We start from the raw sequence: 21,148 nt of genomic DNA on the forward strand, positions 1-21,148 counted from the left end.
GTTTGGGCAACATTTACTTTCACCTGATGCTTCTTCTCCCCCCCCCCCCAAGTTGATTGTAGATGCCCAATAGTGCCTAATGACCGGAGGGTCAATAATGTGGTGACTGAGATATATAATGCTCGCAGAGTTAAAAAAAAAAGTGGTCAGTGGCACCACTTTGTAGTTTATTGTGCACCCCATCCCAGAGGCAGTGTCCCAGAGGCAGTGTCCCAGAGGTAGTGTCCCAGAGGCAGTGTCCCAGACGCAGTATCCCAGAGGCAATATCCCAGAGGCAATATCCCAGAGGCAATATCCCAGAGGCAGTATCCCAGAGGCAGTATCCCAGAGGCAGTGTCCCAGAGGCAGTATCCCAGAGGCAGTATCCCAGGATCAAGACCTCAGCAACGAACCGTTAAACCACCTTTTCTGGCCGCTCTTTTGGCGGGAATTTTGAAGAGGTCGTCGGCCTCATTTACCGCCACTACCTTCACTCACACCTACCTCTACCTCTTACTCACATCTACCTCTACCCCTCACTCACACCTACCTCTACCCCAACCGAGGGTTATTCCATTTGGCTGGAAAACCGAAGAATTTATCGCCCTGAGCGAAATTTTTCGAAATGGTCGGCCGTTGTTCACATTTTGACCGTTGACTGATATTCGGAGGAGGAAGGAGAGAGCGAGCTGCAAGGGTGGAAGTCCCGTCGAGTTGGCTGAGACTCTCGGCCTTAAGGCTTTCCTCTTGCCCGCTGAAGGAATTCTTTTACTTGGTAACAGTTGAGATGTTTTCAAGGATTTTTATTGACGGATTCTGTAGTGCTCTTGGTGCAGCTGCTGCTGCCCTTGCCGCAGTCTCTGTTCTTGCCGCAGTCTCTGTCCTTGCCGCAGTCTCTGTTCTGTCCTTGCCGCAGTCTCTGTCCTTGCCGCAGTCTCTGTTCTTGCCGCAGTCTCTGGTCTTGCCGTAGTCTGTCCTTGCCGCAGTCTCTGGTCTGTCCTTGCCGCAGTCTCTGGTCTGTCCTTGTTGCAGTCTCTGGCCTACCCTTGCCGCAGTCTCTGTTCTTGCCGCAGTCTCTGGTCTGCCCTTGCCACAGTCTCTGGTCTGCCCTTGCCGCAGTCTCTGGTCTGCCCTTGCCACAGTCTCTGGTCTGCCCTTGCCACAGTCTCTGGTCTGCCCTTGCCGCAGTCTCTGGTCTGCCCTTGCCACAGTCTCTGGTCTGCCCTTGCCGCAGTCTCTGGTCTGCCCTTGCCACAGTCTCTGGTCTGCCCTTGCCGCAGTCTCTGGTCTGCCCTTGCCACAGTCTCTGGTCTGCCCTTGCCGCAGTCTCTGGTCTGCCCTTGCCACAGTCTCTGGTCTGCCCTTGCCGCAGTCTCTGGTCTGCCCTTGCCACAGTCTCTGGTCTGCCCTTGCCACAGTCTCTGGTCTGCCCTTGCCGCAGTCTCTGGTCTGCCCTTGCCACAGTCTCTGGTCTGTACTGGAGGACCAGGTTCCTATGCTTCGCCCCGCCCCTATGGGCCTCCACACCGCCACAGTGATGCTATGAGTTGCTTGTTGACTATTTCCTGGTCTAACTTATGGCCAGCCTTCCATTGTGTGTTATCAGATCTATGAGGCTGTTTGACTTCGTAACCTGCGAGCCAAGACAGCCAGGCTGATCCGGTAACTGCAGAAGGAACGTGTACAAAGTTGGCTACTGAAGGCGCCAAATTACTTTGCACTGGCTGCCATAGATGTCACTGTATGGTTAAGTAATCATCAGGAGAGAGCGCCAAGCCATTACCACCATATAGTACTCCACTACGGGTTCACCATAGCCCGTGCTACTTGGATCTTTTAGTTCCAGGTAGCGAATCTTCAACAACAACAACCATATAGCACTTGGAAAGTATGTGAGGATAACGATTTAGGATAGGATGGAGGAAAGGAATGGTGCCCAATCACTTTGACGTCGCTCTACCGTCTAGTCCATGTGGTTGGGTATCTGTCAGAGTAGTAACAACAGGTCTGGAACCTGACATTCCAGTATCTTACATGTGTATTCATACTACTCTCTCCTCTACATTCCAAAGGAGGACATTGGCACACTCCTGTAGTGGAAAACAAATGGTTGCTAGAATTAAATCCCAAGAAGTGTAAGGTAATGAAGAAGGAAACGGGAGACAAGAGAGCAGGCGTCTGCGCCACACGGGGAGGCAGCTACAGGAGTCGCAGCACATACACACAAGTCCAGGAGGCAGGGTGGAGGCAGGGTGGAGGCAGGGTGGAGCCAGGGTGGAGGCAGGGTGGAGGCAGGGTGGAGCCAGGGTGGAGGCAGGGTGGAGGCAGGGTGGAGGCAGGGTGGAGCCAGGGTGGAGGCAGGGTGGAGGCAGGGTGGAGGCAGGGTGGAGGCAGGGTGGAGGCAGGGTGGAGGCAGGGTGGAGCCAGAGTGGAGCCAGGGTGGAGGCAGGGTGGAGGCAGGGTGGAGGCAGGGTGGAGGCAGGGTGGAGGCAGGGTGGAGGCAGGGTGGAGCCAGAGTGGAGCCAGGGTGGAGGCAGGGTGGAGGCAGGGTGGAGGCAGGGTGGAGCCAGGGTGGAGCCAGGGTGGAGGCAGGGTGGAGGCAGGGTGGAGGCAGGGTGGAGGCAGGGTGGAGGCAGGGTGGAGCCAGAGTGGAGCCAGGGTGGAGGCAGGGTGGAGGCAGGGTGGAGGCAGGGTGGAGGCAGGGTGGAGGCAGGGTGGAGGCAGGGTGGAGGCAGGGTGGAGCCAGGGTGGAGGCAGGGTGGAGGCAGGGTGGAGCCAGAGTGGAGCCAGGGTGGAGGCAGGGTGGAGGCAGGGTGGAGGCAGGGTGGAGGCAGGGTGGAGGCAGGGTAGAGCCAGGGTGGAGGCAGGGTGGAGGCAGGGTGGAGGCAGGGTGGAGGCAGGGTAGAGCCAGGGTGGAGGCAGGGTGGAGGCAGGGTGGAGGCAGGGTGGAGGCAGGGTGGAGGCAGGGTGGAGGCAGGGTGGAGCCAGGGTGGAGGCAGGGTGGAGGCAGGGTGGGGGCAGGGTGGAGGCAGGGTGGAGGCAGGGTGGAGGCAGGGTGGAGCCAGGGTGGAGGCAGGGTGGAGGCAGGGTGGAGCCAGAGTGGAGCCAGGGTGGAGGCAGGGTGGAGGCAGGGTGGAGGCAGGGTGGAGGCAGGGTGGAGGCAGGGTAGAGCCAGGGTGGAGGCAGGGTGGAGGCAGGGTGGAGGCAGGGTGGAGGCAGGGTGGAGGCAGGGTGGAGGCAGGGTGGAGCCAGAGTGGAGCCAGGGTGGAGGCAGGGTGGAGGCAGGGTGGAGGCAGGGTGGAGGCAGGGTGGAGGCAGGGTGGAGGCAGGGTGGAGGCAGGGTGGAGCCAGAGTGGAGCCAGGGTGGAGGCAGGGTGGAGGCAGGGTGGAGGCAGGGTGGAGGCAGGGTGGAGGCAGGGTGGAGCCAGGGTGGAGGCAGGGTGGAGGCAGGGTAGAGCCAGGGTGGAGGCAGGGTGGAGGCAGGGTGGAGGCAGGGTGGAGGCAGGGTGGAGGCAGGGTGGAGGCAGGGTGGAGGCAGGGTGGAGCCAGGGTGGAGGCAGGGTGGAGAGCAGGGTGGAGGCAGGGTGGGGGCAGGGTTGAGGCAGGGTGGAGGCAGGGTGGAGGCAGGGTTGAGGCAGGGTGGAGGGCAGGGTGGAGGCAGGGTGGGGGCAGGGTGGAGGGCAGGGTGGAGGCAGGGTGGAGGGCAGGGTGGAGGCAGGGTGGAGGCAGGGTGGAGGCAGGGTGGAGGGCAGGGTGGAGGCAGGGTGGAGGCAGGGTGGAGAGCAGGGTGGAGGCAGGGTGGAGGGCAGGGTGGAGGCAGGGTGGAGGCAGGGTGGAGGCAGGGTAGAGCCAGGGTGGAGGCAGGGTGGAGGCAGGGTGGAGGCAGGGTGGAGCCAGGGTGGAGCCAGAGTAGAGGCAGGGTGGAAGCAGGGTGGAGGCAGGGTGGAGGCAGGGTGGAGGCAGGGTGGAGGGGAGAGCCAAGCTGGTAGGAGAGTTCGCCAGCCTCAAGTGTAGAAGAGGTGTTTGAACCCACGATGCCGACGTCTCTATTTTCATATCGAGATAAACTCTCCCAGGAGGTGTTATGGTGGCCGGAGCTGCCCCCTGACGATGTGTGCTGTGACCACCAGGTGCTAAGGTCACCACAAGTGGCCACAGGCGCCCACATATGCGCCACATGCATGTGGGAGGCGAGTGAGCACGAGTATGTGGGTCTATGAACTCTGGACCTACACGGCCCTCCGCTACACATCTCCACCGGAACGCTGCAATTGATTTTCATTTTTGTTGTTGACAATAAGACTGGAAGGATTCCTGCCTCGCCCGGAGGACATTTTCTAGGATGTTAACGTGGATGGAGGTAGAGGATATGCGTCATGTAGCATTACGACAGCAGTGGAAAGGAAGGAAAAGGAAACTCATTACCCCTGCCACTGGGGCGAGCCGAGGCACGATCCCGTAACTGTGCCTCTAGTGTCACTGGCATTATGGCGGCGCCGCTCCCCCCTGGCAGCAAGAGCGCCTGGACCCGGGAAGGTGGAGGCCAGTGCTCCGCCGAGCTCCGTGCGGGGAGGGCGCTGTACCTGCCTCCCCGCCGGGCCCTCTCTAACGCCGCCACCACTACTGTCACCCCACACACTACCACAATGCCTCCGCCTCCTCCTCCTCCTATCATCTCTCCCTAATAAAACGAGTATTCGTCTCCTAGAAAGCACGACTCAAATGTTTATCAAACGGCAAGCAGGGCGCCCTTCCGGTCGTTGACACGGGGAGCTCTATCACACACACTCTACGGGTTGTCGACGGACTCAATGAAGTATTGCACAAGTTTATACACAGATTGCAAGCTTTACTCTGCAGACTTATGTCACTGAAGATAACATTTGGTACAGGATAGCTTAGACGAGGACAGGTAGATAGCCTTAAGTTGCTGGTCAGGTGATAGTGCCCAGAGTTCCGGATACAGCGACATATATATAGTGGTATCCGGCACTGGTGTGAGAGGCAGGGCCAGCAGTCGTCAAACATCTCCATCACCTCCATACGAAACCTCTACATCTTTTCCTCAATCATGGCGGCTGTTTACATTTATTTAACAGTGTACGAGCTTGGAAGCTCCACAACCCGAGGTTATTATTGTTATAAACAACCTCGAGTAATGCTTTTTTGTTCATAAATTATTTAATAAACGTAAGTAAAGCCGTCATGATTAAGGAGAGATGTAGAGGTTTCGTATGGTGGTGGTGTAGATGTCTGACACTGGCCCAGCAGGTGCCTGTACTGGCAACCCGGTGATAACAGCAGTAATATACCTTTTCCCGGGTCACTGTCCGCCAGTGCCACACGTCACCCGTGTCCCAGCACGTGGTGGTGGTAGTGACACCACGTCACCAGAGCACGTGGTGGTGGCAGTAACACCACGTCACCAGAGCACGTGGTGGCAGTAACACCACGTCACCAGAGCACGTGGTGGTGACAGTGACACCACGTCACCAGAGCACGTGGTAGCAGTGACACCTCGACACCAGAGCACGTGGTAGCAGTAACACCACGTCACCAGAGCACGTAGAGACAGTGACACCACGTCACCAGAGCACGTGGTGGCAGTAACACCACGTCACCAGAGCACGTGGTGGCACTGACACCACGTCACCAGAGCACGTGGTGGTAGTGACACCACGTCACCAGAGCACGTGGTGGTGGTAGTGACACCACGTCACCAGAGCACGTGGTGGTGGCAGTAACACCACGTCACCAGAGCATGTGGTGGCAGTGACACCACGTCACCAGAGCACGTGGTGGTGGCAGTAACACCACGTCACCAGAGCACGTGGTGGCAGTAACACCACGTCACCAGAGCACGTGGTGGTGGCAGTAACACCACGTCACCAGAGCACGTGGTGGTGGCAGTAACACCACGTCACCAGAGCATGTGGTGGCAGTGACACCACGTCACCAGAGCACGTGGTGGTAGTGACACCACGTCACCAGAGCACGTGGTGGTGACAGTGACACCACGTCACCAGAGCACGTGGTGGTAGCAGTGACACCACGTCACCAGAGCACGTGGTAGCAGTGACACCACGTCACCAGAGCACGTGGTGGCAGTAACACCACGTCACCAGAGCACGTGGAGACAGTGACACCACGTCACCAGAGCACGTGGTGGTGGCAGTAACACCACGTCACCAGAGCACGTGGTGGCAGTAACACCACGTCACCAGAGCACGTGGTGGCAGTAACACCACGTCACCAGAGCACGTGGTGGCAGTAACACCACGTCACCAGAGCACGTGGTGGCAGTAACACCACGTCACCAGAGCACGTGGTAGCAGTGACACCACGTCACCAGAGCACGTGGTGGCACTGACACCACGTCACCAGAGCACGTGGTGGCAGTAACACCGTCACCAGAGCACGTGGTGGCAGTAACACCACGTCACCAGAGCACGTGGTGGCACTGACACCACGTCACCAGACCACGTGGTGGCAGTAACACCACGTCACCAGAGCACGTGGTGGCACTGACACCACGTCACCAGAGCACGTGGTGGCAGTAACACCACGTCACCAGAGCACGTGGTGGCAGTGACACCTCGTCACCAGAGCACGTGGTGGCAGTAACACTACGTCACCAGAGCACGTGGTGGCAGTGACACCTCGTCACCGCTGTGACAAGGAAGTAACTGCACTCCCATTTTCTGTTGGGGGTGATCACAGGTTACTGCTCCCAGCCAACGCTTCCAACGTCAATATTGCGGTGCTTTATTTGGTACTAACGCGTGCCACTTGTAACAGATTGGTTAACTGCGTTAATACGATGGATTAGCACCCCGTAAAGCTGACGGTTTGGTATACATGGGCCTCGATGGGTTAGGTGGGTTGCTTGGGTTCGTTTGTTTCTGGTTTAGGGGGAAGACCGTTGGAAATTTTACGAAGTGGCGGTTTCCCGCCCAATGTCAGCCTTCCTGACAACACACACACAGTGTCAGCCTTCCTGACAACACACAGTGTCAGCCTTCCTGACAACACACAGTGTCAGCCTTCCTGACAACACACAGTGTCAGCCTTCCTGACAACACACACACACAGTGTCAGCCTTCCTGACAACACACACACACAGTGTCAGCCTTCCTGACAACACACACACACAGTGTCAGCCTTCCTGACAACACACACACACAGTGTCAGCCTTCCTGACAACACACACACACAGTGTCAGCCTTCCTGACAACACACACACACACACACAGTGTCAGCCTTCCTGACACCACACACAGTGTAAGATAAATGTTGTTAAGGCCTTCATAAGCCTATTTGGGAACTGCCATCGCTAGCGACATCGATATATAAACAAGAGAGTAACATCTTGAGGACGCCAGTTGACACTGCTCAAATGACAAGACCATATCGAAGATGACACAAGTTTCTGACCACAACCCAACCACCGCCAGAAATATTCTCATTGACAACATGGAAATTTACCACAGAAGACGATAGAAGATTATAGACATGACCAGATTATAGAGAAGAATCGTTGACTGATTTAATCCTTTTGTACCATGTTCAATAGCACGTGTTTACGAGAAAGACGGCGTGGAACATGTGTTAATGTATGTGTTTATGACAAGGTAATATTATGGACATTTCTGACCATGTGGGGACCGCACGCGCATGCGCCGCTCAACACAATGAAGGGGGGTATTTTCACCCACTCAAAATCATTATATCGACAATTATTTTCCCTGTGTTTATTCAGGAGAAACTCTTAGTCATCCTGAATTAATTAATTTTTGCCGAATATCCTGTTTGAGGTGAGAGAGGCGACAGGGAGTCGAACCCTGAGGAGACGTGTTCCCTTCAGCCAGTTCCTGTGGCCACTGATGGATTCATGCTGTTGTTGTTGTTGTTAAAGATTGACTACCTGGAACAAAAAGTTCCAAGTAGCACGGGCTATGGTGAGCCCGTAGTACACTGGATGGATTCATAAATTCGTATCAGAATATGACCAGTCGGTCACCAGAGACCTCTGGTGGCCGCAGGTAACTTCTTGAGGTTATCTTGAGATGATTTCGGGGCTTAGCGTCCCCGCGGCCCGGTCCTCGACCAGGCCTCCTTTTTGTTACACATCCCCAGGAAGCAGCCCGTAGCAGCTGTCTAACTCCCAGGTACCTATTTACTGCTAGGTAGCAAGGGCATCAGGGTGAAAGAAACATTTTGTCCATTTGTCTCCGCCTCCACCGGAGATCGAACCCGGAACCTCAGATTCACCAACCAACTACACATCTACTTACGAAACCTGTACATCTTTTCTCAATCCTACACGAGTTTCCTCACATTTATTAAACACTTAACGAGCATCGAAACTTCTCAATTATATGTATTTCGGAGCTCAAACAGTTTAGTAAATATACACAAAGCCGCCAAAGGAAAGATATACAGGTTCGTAAGTGCTTGCGTAACTGCTTCACGAATCTGGGCCCAGGTGTGTAAGTACTTGCGTAACTGGTTGATGAATCCGGCCCACGGGATTCACGACGCACCTTAGTGTTGACATCTTAAGCATGCACATCTTAAGTGAATTATGGCGACTGTCTTCACATACGGTCAACACTTTACGACCTCCCAGCCACTACCACCTTATAACGAAATAGTTACTCTGGCTGACAAGTGTCCAAGCTCGTAAACTGTTTAATATATATAGATTGAGGAGAGTTTATGAGGTGACTTAGGAGAGTCTATGAGGTGACTGAGGAGAGTTCATGAGTGACTGAGGAAAGTCTCACAATGTCACCTCCAGCCGTCATTACGGGTATTTCATGCCCGTGCCACCTCTTGGGTGACCTAATCTTCATCAATCTAGGACCGCCAGAGGTCTCTGGGGGCAGTAGCCATGGCGTGGAAACTTAGGGAGATGGTCAGTGCCCACACGGCTAAGCACCCGGGGCGCGGAGACAACCCGGAAGCCACGAAAGAGCACATAGCTACGGTTCACCGCGCATGCGTTAAAACATAAGATAATTCTCCATTGTGTCAAAAACACGTTTGAATCCAAATAAATTTAACAGTCTTTTATTTTCGTGCTGGGCTTGTCATATCATGGCTCAGTGGTTGGTGTGTATGTGTGTGTACTCGCCTGGTTGTGCTTGCTGGGGTTGTCATATCATGGCTCAGTGGTTGGTGTGTATGTCTGTGTACTCGCCTGGTTGTGCTTGCTGGGCTTGTCATATCATGGCTCAGTGGTTGGTGTGTATGTCTGTGTACTCGCCTGGTTGTGCTTGCTGGGGTTGTCATATCATGGCTCAGTGGTTGGTGTGTATGTCTGTGTACTCGCCTGGTTGTGCTTGCTGGGGTTGTCATATCATCGCTCAGTGGTTGGTGTGTATGTCTGTGTACTCGCCTGGTTGTGCTTGCTGGGGTTGAGCTCTGGCTCTTTGGTCCCGCCTCTCAACCGTCAATCAACTGGTGTACAGGTTCCTGAGCCTACTGGGCTCTATCATATCTACATTTGAAACTGTGTATGGAGTCAGCCTCCACCACATCACTGCCTAATGTATTTCACCTGTTAACTACTTTGACACTAATATTTACTCTATAGTAGTCACAACACCACATTGAGGTTGTTATTATTATTGACAGTTGCAGTTTTGTAAGTGTGTTTACGAATATATATATATATATATATATATATATATATATATATATATATATATATATATATATATATATATATATATATATATATATATATATATATATATAAACTGCTTCTAAAGTTCATTTGTTTTATTTGTAATACCATCTTTGTGTATATTATGTTTAAAACTCAACCCCCAGCCACCCGCCCTCATCTGTCCTCATCACTTGTCCCCACCTGACCTCCTCACGACCCTCACCAATGCCACCAATTACATAATAATGTTAATTACCAACCGGCCCATCAATTCTCCCAAGAACTCCTCTCTCTCTCTCTCTCTCTCTCTCTCTCTCTCTCTCTTTCTCTCTCTCCCTCTCTCTCTCTCTCTCTCTCTCTCTCTCTCTCTCTCTCTCTCTCTCTCTCTCTCTCTCTCTCTCTCTCTCAATGTTCAGAACACAGCTGATCTTGGACTCGTCCAGCGACTGAAACCACTTAGTGGATGGATTTAGCAAGAGATCGGGAGCAGAACGATATTTCCTGAAGCCATATTGTGGACCACATAGCACCGGATGATGGTAAAATAGATTACTGTTATTTGTTGAGAGATTAATGCCTCAAGAATTTTGGCAGTAATTGAGAGCAGTGACACCGGTCTACTGAACGACTCTTCCTTGTGGCCTGGAACTACATCTGCCTTCCTTCATGGAGAGGACCATAACCCCTGAGTATAACAGAGTTCATAGAAGGTGGTGGCAAGGAGAACAGGTCCACAACTTGGTCTCAGGCCCACAGCCATGCCTTTGTCCAGTGATTTAAGATGGTAGACTTCAGTCTGTTGAATAACCAATAAGCAGAATAACCAAAGCAGACAACGTTGACAGAGTGCTTGGATCAAGCTTTTGATGTTGTTGTTATGAATCAGGGACTTATATAATGGCAGCAAAAGGGTTTGCCAATAGGTCAGTCTTTTCCCAGTCAGGTTGAGTGAGTTGGTTGGGATAGGCATATATCCAGTCCCATTACAGTACTAGTTCTTCATTCGTTTATAAATTCTTAGAACGGTCTACACAGGGGACAGCCAAGAATGGTCCTTCTAAACTGGATAACCAATGAAGACTCTTCTAACAAAGTGGCTGTAGCCATTTCTAAATGATGAGAGGACAGCGGCCCACTTAAGAGGGCTGAGAGTCTGAGGTCAACGTTCCTATGGCTGGAGAAACTAAGACATCTTACTGACAAAGTGTTACCATAAGACGAGGCAGGTCTGGCACGCGCTGAGGCCCCCCTGTCAGGGGTCACTTGATCACCTTACTGGGGTTGGCACTGACTCACTTTACCCCCACTCCTTCACTACCTTCTTCTCTTAACTTTCAAAGATAACGTTCATGTTTGTTCAAGGAACAAATTGTTCTTAAAATGTTCCACAGGGCTACGACTGTTATTGCTATAGAGCGGGTTGGTTGGTAATATTAACATACATGTGGGGATACTGAGCACTGAGCGAGACACAGACTGTGGTGTTATCAAGACATGAACACTTAGTACAGGAGCGCTAGGGTGTCGTGTGGGTGAAGAAGAGGCTCACCACCGTTCACCACCACCTCGGCCTCTCAACTAATAAGTGACACTTGTAAGTTATGGTAACCAACGTTACAAATGCAACCTACCACGAACAGTAACGGCTTCTATCTTGAGGTTATCTTGAGATGATTTCGGGGCTTTTTAGTGTCCCCGCGGCCCGGTCCTCGACCAGGCGTCCACCCCCAGGAAGCAGCCCGTGACAGCTTACTAACACCCAGGTACCTATTTTACTGCTAGGTAACAGGGGCATAGGGTGAAAGAAACTCTGCCCATTGTTTCTCGCCGGTGCCTGGGATCGAACCCAGGACCACAGGATCACAAGTCCAGCGTGCTGTCCGTTCGGCCGACCGGCTCCCTACGGCTGACAAATTACGTTTTCTAAGCATCGGACTTCATAGGTTAGGCGGGTTGCTTGGGTTCGCACGTTTGTGGTTCGATTAGAAGGTTACGTTTTTGACGGAGTAGCAAATGAAGAGACCAGGGTGCGTCAGTTATTAGCCGGATATGGAGGAAGGAGTGATGCAACACTGCATGACTCCTTCACCGGGTGTGAGGGCATGTACTCCTGCAATACCTTAAGCTTCACTTATGGTGGAACACGCAGGCTGTGACACGCAGCCAGTGGCATGTGTGGCTTGTTGTGGTCCGCTCTCTGCCACCAGGAGAGGGAACAATGACTTGTTGTGGTCCGCTCTCTGCCACCAGGAGAGGGAACAATGGCTTGTTGTGGTCCGCTCTCTGCCACCAGGAGAGGGAACAATGACTTGTTGTGGTCCGCTCTCTGCCACCAGGAGAGGGAACAATGGCTTGTTGTGGTCCGCTCTCTGCCACCAGGAGAGGGAACAATGGCTTGTTGTGGTCCGCTCTCTGCCACCAGGAGAGGGAACAATGGCTTGTTGTGGTCCGCTCTCTGCCACCAGGAGAGGGAACAATGGCTTGTTGTGGTCCGCTCTCTGCCACCAGGAGAGGGAACAATGGCTTGTTGTGGTCCGCTCTCTGCCACCAGGAGAGGGAACAATGGCTTGTTGTGGTCCGCTCTCTGCCACCAGGAGAGGGAACAATGACTTGTTGTGGTCCGCTCTCTGCCACCAGGAGAGGGAACAATGGCTTGTTGTGGTCCGCTCTCTGCCACCAGGAGAGGGAACAATGACTTGTTGTGGTCCGCTCTCTGCCACCAGGAGAGGGAACAATGGCTTGTTGTGGTCCGCTCTCTGCCACCAGGAGAGGGAACAATGACTTGTTGTGGTCCGCTCTCTGCCACCAGGAGAGGGAACAATGGCTTGTTGTGGTCCGCTCTCTGCCACCAGGAGAGGGAACAATGACTTGTTGTGGTCCCGCGTCTGCACTCGCAATATCCTCACGCTCTTACCGAATGTACCATAATAAGTCCCTTTGTCGGGGACAGGACGCCTGTGTGTATATACTTTAGGTGTGTACCGACGCCAGCCCCCATTGAAATTGAAATTGAAATTGAAATAAGTTTATTGAGGTAAAATACACACAAAGGGATGAGGTAGCTCAAGCTATTCTCACCCCGTTCAGTACAACGTGTTAATATATACATAGACACACATCACAAATAAACACATTACCAAACATTTTGAGAGGTAAAAATATACATTTCCTCCTTCACAAGTAGTATGGTATCAGACGTACACACAAATACTTTTATGACCTAGGTATACTGTATAGACAATTTGCAAGACACCTGCAGATAATTCAACAAAATATTACAATCTTGGTGCAAAATTCTTATATCTCTCAAGAATATCATCAACCTTTCCGTTGTGACACATCCAGGCTATTTGTTCAGGAACAGTCCTTATCTCAGTGTTTCTATATACATTAATCAACGGACAATCAAGAATATAATGGGCAAGGGTGTGAGACCTCAACATACCACATAGTTTACACTTCGTGTCATTATCATGAACATCTATCCCATATTCCCAGTAATATTTGTACCCAAGCCTGAGCCGCATATACACAGAGTCACTCCAAGCATTTCTCCTTTTACCATAAGTGAAATGGGTGTTTTGACTCCAGCCCCCATGGTATGACCTATTTGTTACCTAGCAGTAAATAGGTACCTGGGACTTAGTCAGCTGTCACGGGCTGCTTCTTAGGGGTGGAGGCCTGGTCGAGGACCGGGCCGCGGGGACACTAAAAAGCCCCGAAATCATCTCAAGATAACCTCGAGATATGACTACTGACCCTCTCCAGGATGCAATCCCACAACAGTTAACTAACTCCAGGGTACATATTGTCTTGCTATGCCAAGCGGCATTAGATTAAAGGAAACTTGTTCAACCATTTCTGTTTCGCCTGAGAATCGAACCCGGAATCCCCGAGTCTGAGTCGGGGACCAGGGGCTAGATTCACGAAAGCACTTACGCAAGCACTTAGGAACCTGTACATCTTTTCTCAATCTTTGGCGGCTTTGTTTACAATTATTAAACAGTTAATGAGCTCTGAAGCACCAGGAGGCTGTTTAGAACAATAACAACAGTTGATTGGCAAGTTTTCATTCTTGTAAACTGTTTAATATATGTAAACAAAGCCGTCAAAGATTGAGGAAAGATGTATACATTCGTAAGAGCTTGCGTAAGTGCTTTCGTGAATCTGGCCCCAGATCCTGAGTGTTGTGCTCGCAGCACCACTCACGCAGCGCCTTGCGCAGGTTGCGTAGAATTATAAAACGTTTGCTGGGAATACTTCGTGTCAAGCAGGAGCACCAATGGCACGAGGCTGTTCGGTCATTACTGTGCGTCATTCATGACCAAGTTGGAGTGCCTGTACGTCCAGTGCGTCACAATTTTGACGCTATTGACCACAACGTTTTAATTCCGGTGCGTTAGTGAGATTATCAGCAGCGGTAAACTGACGCTCCTGGGCCCACTGACCACGGGGCCCGGTCAGGTCCGGTAGATCGTACAGGCTCCTACATTTCCCATGGTGCAAAACCATTGCATTTTGTACGTTTCTGGTTAAGTAAAACCACTTCAAATTTGCTGCTTGTCAAACCAAAGTATCCTGCTAAGTCATAGTACTTATTGTAACTATTTGATCAAACGTTACAAACATGGACTGTTACAGCCAACAATATTCACAGTGAAAAAAGACATGAACAAAAAATATACCCCAAAACAAACTTGACTATTCCTAAGCCTATAGTATAGGCTATATTTATTTACCACTCCGTAACAAATCCAACTTGCTAATCTAACCAATCTAAGGCTGTTGTTGTTGTCATAGATTCAGCTACTCGGAACAAGTTCCAAGTAGCACGGGCTATGCCCTGGAAACACAAACTGTAACTGTCTCTATTTTCCGCTTGTTACAACTTGTAATAAAGTTGTTACATCTTGGTTTAACGTGTTTATGACGTATTAGAACGTTGTTACAACTTGCTATATTGGTTGTTATAACTGGTTAGGAGGTGTTAAAAACTTGTTCGAACGTTGTATCAACGTCGTAGTTTCGGTGTGTGTTTGGCGGGTGGTGAGCCCGTAGAAATCTAAGGCAGCCAGAGTGTATTTATACCTATTAGGCTTATATCGACGTCTCCCCCCCCCCCTCTCCAAGGTCGAATTACTGACCCCGTCCAGGAAGCAACCCCACAACAAGCTAACTAACTCCTGAGAATACCTACTGACCGCTAGGTGAACAGATACATTAGGTGATAGAAAACGCGCCCAACCATTTGTGTCTCGCCCGGGATTCGAACCCGCATTTCTCGAGTGTACTACCGGAACCCTTAGGAATAGGCTCAGATAATTCCCCACGGCTTTGTTACCTATTTTTAGTTACCCGGGGAGCCGGTCGGCCGAGCGGACAGCACGCGGGACTTGTGATCCTGTGGTCCTGGGTTCGATCCCAGGCGCCGGCGAGAAACAATGGGCAGAGTTTCTTTCACCCTATGCCCCTGTTACCTAGTAGTAAAATAGGTACCTGGGTGTTAGTCAGCTGTCACGGGCTGCTTCCTGAGGGTAGAGGCCTGGTCGAGGACCGGGCCACGGGGACACTAAAAAGCCCCGAAATCATCTCAAGATAACCTCAAGATAACCCGTATCTCAATGTAGCACTTTTAAACAGCTGCGCAGTTTAGGGGTTAAGGATTGAAGGACAATGCGCTGTTGAAAAGCAAAATACATATTTAGGTAGAGGAGGGAGAGGGGGGCGGCGAGCCCCAGGTGACAATACATTATTATGATAATGAACACATTTCCGGCCACTCAGAATCATTATATTGTCCACTACTTCCACAGGACCATTCACGAAGGCCCTATTGTCATCGTAAGTAATTGTACAATTACTAATACCATCGAATAGTCCTTGAATATCCTGTTTGAAGAACTGGCGGAGTGGCTTGTTGACACTGTGGCAGGCTGGACGGTCCTTACACATGCTGAGTACTGAGTCTACACAGGTGCTGAGTACTGAGTCTACACAGGTGCTGAGTACTGAGTCTACACAGGTGCTGAGTACTGAGTCTACACAGGTCCTGAGTACTGAGTCTACACACGTGCTGAGTACTGAGTCTACACACGTGCTGAGTCTACACAGGTGCTGAGTACTGAGTCTACACACGTGCTGAGTACTGAGTCTACACACGTGCTGAGTACTGGGTCTACACACGTGCTGAGTACTGGGTCTACACACGTGCTGAGTACTGAGTCTACACACGTGCTGAGTACTGAGTCTACACACGTGCTGAGTCTACACAGGTGCTGAGTACAGAGTCTACACACGTGCCGAGTACTGAGGTACCTTAGGGATAAAGCTGCTTGACATAACATAACCCTTCTGGCTCCAGCACCATCCGGCTCTCAGAGGAACAACCTTATATACACGACAATTATATCCGGTTCCCTGCGTATTAATTTTGCAATGTTTTTCCCCCATTTAATTTCTTAACTATTTTTATCGGTGCAATCCTCGATAAACGACTTTTGAGTAGTTGCGCAGTTTAGGGTTTAAGAACAAACCTGACCTCTAGTGGGGAGAATGGACACCAAGAGGAGTGTCTCTTGTTGTTGTTGTTGTTTAAGATTCGCTACCTGGAAGAAAAAGTTCCAAGTAGCACGGGCTATGGTGATCCCGTTTTTTTTTTTTGGAGTGTCTGCCATTGTAAACAGAGGAGAGGTAATTAGCATGTTAATAGGGGAGCCGGTCGACCGAGCGGACAGCACGCTGGACTTATGATCCTGTGGTCCCGGGTTCGATCCCGGGCGCCGGCGAGAAACAGTGGGCAGAGTTTCTTTCACCCTATGCCCCTGTTACCTAGCAGTAAAATAGGTACCTGGGTGTTAGTCAGCTGTCACGGGCTGCTTCCTGGGGGTGGAAGCCTGGTCGAGGACCGGGCCGCGGGGACACTAAAGCCCCGAAATCATCTCAAGATAACCTCAAGATAGATCATGCCCCAAGAGTTGTTCACCCAGACCATAGTCTCAACATTACCAAAGCCAAGCGTGAGAGAGAGGGGGAGGGGGGGGGGAAGTATATATTAACTGTGATTTGTTTCACTACCATTACGGGCTATTCATGCCCGTGCCACCTCTTGGGTGGCTGAATCTTTGTCAGTCATACTACAAGGTCCCCAATTGGCATGCCAGTGATTAACATTTAGTTGAAGAACGCTTGTTTAGGGTTAACGGGCTGAGGAAGCTTGTTAGAGTTGATGGAGTCTGAGGCTAATGACTGCCAGGATGCAGCCCACAACAGTTCTCTAACCCCCAGGTACCTATTTAGGTGAGCAGAGGCATCAGGTGTGTGAGGAAAGCAAACCCAAACATCTCCTGAGTGGGAATCGAACCTATGTTCATTCGGTTGTGAGTTGACTGTGATAGCCATTGTGCCACAGAGTGGACACCACAGCCCAGGCTTTGTCAAACAGTCCTGTAACCGCTTACGAAACCTCTACATCTTTCCTTACTTATGGCGACTTTGTTTACATTTCTTACATAGTTTATAAGCTCAAGAACACGACGAGGTTGTTTGTAACAATAACAACTTTGGGTTGTGAAGTTCTGACGAACAAAAGCTGTTTAAAACGTGGTTACTGTGCCGTCCAGTCTAAGAGGACAAGGAGCTGGGTTACGAGGACAAGGAGCTGGGATACGAGGACAAGGAGCTGGGACATGAGGACAAGGAGCTGGGATATATGGACGGAGTGAAGGAACGCTGCCCAACCACTTGGACCATTGAAGGATCGAACATTGACCCAGCAATTAGCGAAGCCGTCGCTATACTGACCAGTCCAAGTGGATATCCCAGAGAGACGAGTGCCACTAGCAGCAAGAGCAGCAGCAGCTAGCCGCTAGCCGGCCGCTTCCTACGAGTGCACAGAGTGCAATGCACTAAGGACGTGGCCCCAAGTAACGGAGAGAGAGTGGAAGCAAACGTTGGCGGCCGAACACTCCAACAGGAAGCGAACATCTTCCGTGGAGGCTAAAGATTTAGCGACAAACACCTCCAACGAATGTTTTGGCTGCTGTGAAGGGTTATGATCTAATGGCAAACACCTCCAACGACTATTTTGCCTGTTGTGAAGACTTAAGATTTAGCGACAAACACCTCCAACGAATGTTTTAGCTGCTGTGAAGGCTTGAGACAGCAGCAAACACCTCCAACGAATATTTTTGTACTGTTAAGGCTTGAGACAGCAGCAAACACCTCCAACGAATGTTTTAGCTGCTGTGAAGGCTTGAGACATAACGGCAAACACCTCCAACGAATGTTTGTGTTCTGTGAGGCCTTGAAAAAGCGGCAAACACTTCCAACGAATATTCGTGTGCTGTGAAGGTTTGACACATAACGGCAAACACCTCCAACGAACATTTATAATAAAGTATACATGTATTACTCCACATTGCGCCTCATTAAGTGTGTGGAGCGCCATGCGACCTTCACCCTTATGTCAGTACGAAATAGCGGCCAAAATAAGGTCCGAAAATATGGGTTCGTTGACCATCTGACCTGAAGTTCACCTCCGCATACCTGCACCCGAGAATGAGCCTTAGCTACGGAGGCAATATGGATCCTTTTCCTCTACTCGTGAAGAGGGTGTTGCCAAGGTGGCGTTTGTTTAATTATTTTGCGAAAGCTGTACATTGGTGCACACAGGTGGCTGGTGGTGGTGCACACAGGTGGTGGGCCGGATATACTGTATACAGTAACAGACAAGCAAGGATGGGCAGGATATATACAATAACAGGAACACCTTCCCCTCTTCTATACAGCATACACTATAAGAGAAAGAGTGCCAGGATATACAGCTGAAGAAAGACTTCACATACAGCAACAGAAGTGCAACAGAGAGCAGCATATATAACAGCTTGAGGAGTAACTCAACAGTGAACCAGACATGATCAATGTATTTCAGGAGACATTAAGATCAAACACCAGATCTGACAGGAAACCCCAATCCTTAAGGCGGGTAGTTTTACCCTACTAGTTTTACACACAGGAGGGTACAGGAGCAGACGACTGCTGACTCCTGTTAGCTGGCTGAGAGCTTTCCCTTCCCATAGTTCATGGTAGGCCTTACCCTACTAGTTTTACACACAGGAGGGTACAGGAGCAGACGACTGCTGACTCCTGTTAGCTGGCTGAGAGCTTTCCCTTCCCATAGTTCATGGTAGGCCTTACCCTACTAGTTTTACACACAGGAGGGTACAGGAGCAGACGACTGCTGACTCCTGTTAGCTGGCTGAGAGCTTTCCCTTCCCATAGTTCATGGTAGGCCTTACCCTACTAGTTTTACACACAGGAGGGTACAGGAGCAGACGACTGCTGACTCCTGTTAGCAGGCTGAGAGCTTTCCCTTCCCATAGTTCATGGTAGGCCTTACCCTATTAGTTTTACACACAGGAGGGTACAGGAGCAGACGACTGCTGACTCCTGTTAGCTGGCTGAGAGCTTTCCCTTCCCATAGCTCATGGGTAAGCCTTACCCTACTAGTTTCCCTGAAACGCGACCCACCAATCAAGTTAATAACAGTGTACCAACAGCTCCTATTTATATCCACCCAATGCACATTCATACTCAGGTCTAACCTACGCTTGAAACAACACAGTGATCCCACGACTATTATGTCATCCGGTAATCTGTTCCACAAATCAACAATCTTGTTACCGATCCAGTATTTACCCAGGTCTTTCCTAAACCTAAACTTATCCAATTTATACCCATTGTTTCATGTTTTATTTTGTGTTGATACTTTTAATACCTAATTAATGTCCCCTTCGTTATGCTCTTTCATTCACTTGTACACTTACTTAAATCATGTTATGCCTAACTCTTTATCTTTCAAGAGAAGATAAATTAAGGTTTTTATGGAAGGTTTGTGATGACCAACCCACACCTCACAAGGTGCAGACACAACTATGTAGTTAGCTTGAGGTTACCTTGAAGTGTTTCCGGGGCTTAGCGTCCCCGCGGCCCGGTCGTCGACCAGGCCTCCTCGTTGCTAGTCAACCAGGTGCTGTTTAAGTGCCTCCTGAACCATTATCAAGTCGAAGGTTTGTACTAAGCGGGATTAGCTTCGTCATCCTACGCTGGACGCCTTCTAGTGAATTTATATACATTCTATAGTATGGCTATCTTGAGGTTATCTTGAGATGATTTCGGGGCTTTTCAGTGTCCCCGCGGCCCGGTTGTCGACCAGGCCTCCTGGTTGCTGGACTGATCAACCAGGCTGTTGGACGCGGCTGCTCGCAGCCTGACGTATGAGTCACAGCCTGGTTGATCAGGTATCCTTTGGATGAGGGTGAGGGAGTTCCACCAGGTCTTAGAAAACGTTTATATGGATATGATTGAGGAGGAAGTGTTAGTTGTTGACCTGGACCCCCATCCTGGGGCCAAGTTCACCTGTTAATGACATCTCTCTCTCCAGGTAGAGAGGCCAGGGCACTCTGGTCACTCTTTATGGACACTCTCGCCCAGACCTCTATACTTAGTCCTACTTGTGAGATGAAGAGTGTACTCAAGCTTCCTTGTGTGAAGGCATCGCTCCCGGGAAGGAATAGCGGCTTCACACACTTGAGTCCATAGGTAGAGAGGTGTTGTTGACGCTGACATGAAGCACGCTCCTTCACACTGGTCCAGGGTGATGGAAGCAGGTCATGTAGCAGCGCAGTATGGCTCGGTCTCCTCAACACCTGGCGCACTGATGGTGCTGTGGAGGAGGTCACCACAGGGATGGTGAACTACGGTGCTTCCTCTGGTCAACTACACTACACTACACAATCTGTGCCGCGTTGGAAAGTAAGTATTATGGAAACTGCAGAAGGTCTGTTGACCCATATGTGGCAGCTCCTGTTTATACCCACCCAAACTCATTCATATATATATATATATATATATATATATATATATATATATATATATATATATATATATATATATATATATATATATATATATATATATATATTATTAAATATGACCGACAAAGTAAGATTAATAATTCTAACACGAATTTTCTCGATATTTCTTATATTTCTTTTCACTGTTGATGGTAACTGAAAAATCAATTCTACAAAATTCATTTTTATTTCTAGTCTGACGCGACACTCACCACATGCGTATATATGTGTATACATGTGTGTAAATCACGAAAAATAAACACGTGATTAAAAATGTGACAGTGTCAGACCACGGAGGAACATTGAAACAGGAATTTCCTTAAGTACTTTCGTATATTAATACATCTTCAGAAGGAGTATACATGTGTATACATGTATACAGAGCACCACTGCTTAGCTCTGTTGTTCTAATTATTTGCACCATTGCCTCTGATCATGCTTAGCGAGAGCTAGTCAAACGCATCAAACACATTGTAATAGTTAAAGAAACTTTGAAATATAATATACATTTATATACAACTTTTATATAAATATAAATAATAATGATATAAATAAAAGTAATATACTTTTATATTCCACTTGT

General features: G+C 50.1%; 2 protein-coding genes across 2 annotated transcripts in view; both read right to left on the reverse strand.

The window, feature by feature from the left end:
• Nucleotides 1-21,148, reverse strand: part of LOC123769820 (serine/threonine-protein phosphatase 6 regulatory ankyrin repeat subunit C) — a 125,051-nt gene that overhangs the window by 55,902 nt on the left and 48,001 nt on the right. The window lies entirely within an intron of this gene.
• Nucleotides 773-21,148, reverse strand: part of LOC138350404 (trichohyalin-like) — a 31,335-nt gene continuing 10,959 nt past the window's right edge. Inside the window, exon 2 of the mRNA XM_069301032.1 lies at nucleotides 773-1,490. Within this exon, the coding sequence (XP_069157133.1) occupies nucleotides 773-1,490 (718 nt within the window). The remainder of the gene's footprint in view (nucleotides 1,491-21,148) is intronic.

Source organism: Procambarus clarkii, chromosome 45, assembly GCF_040958095.1.
Source record: "Procambarus clarkii isolate CNS0578487 chromosome 45, FALCON_Pclarkii_2.0, whole genome shotgun sequence".
Taxonomy (NCBI): Eukaryota; Metazoa; Arthropoda; class Malacostraca; order Decapoda; family Cambaridae; genus Procambarus; species Procambarus clarkii.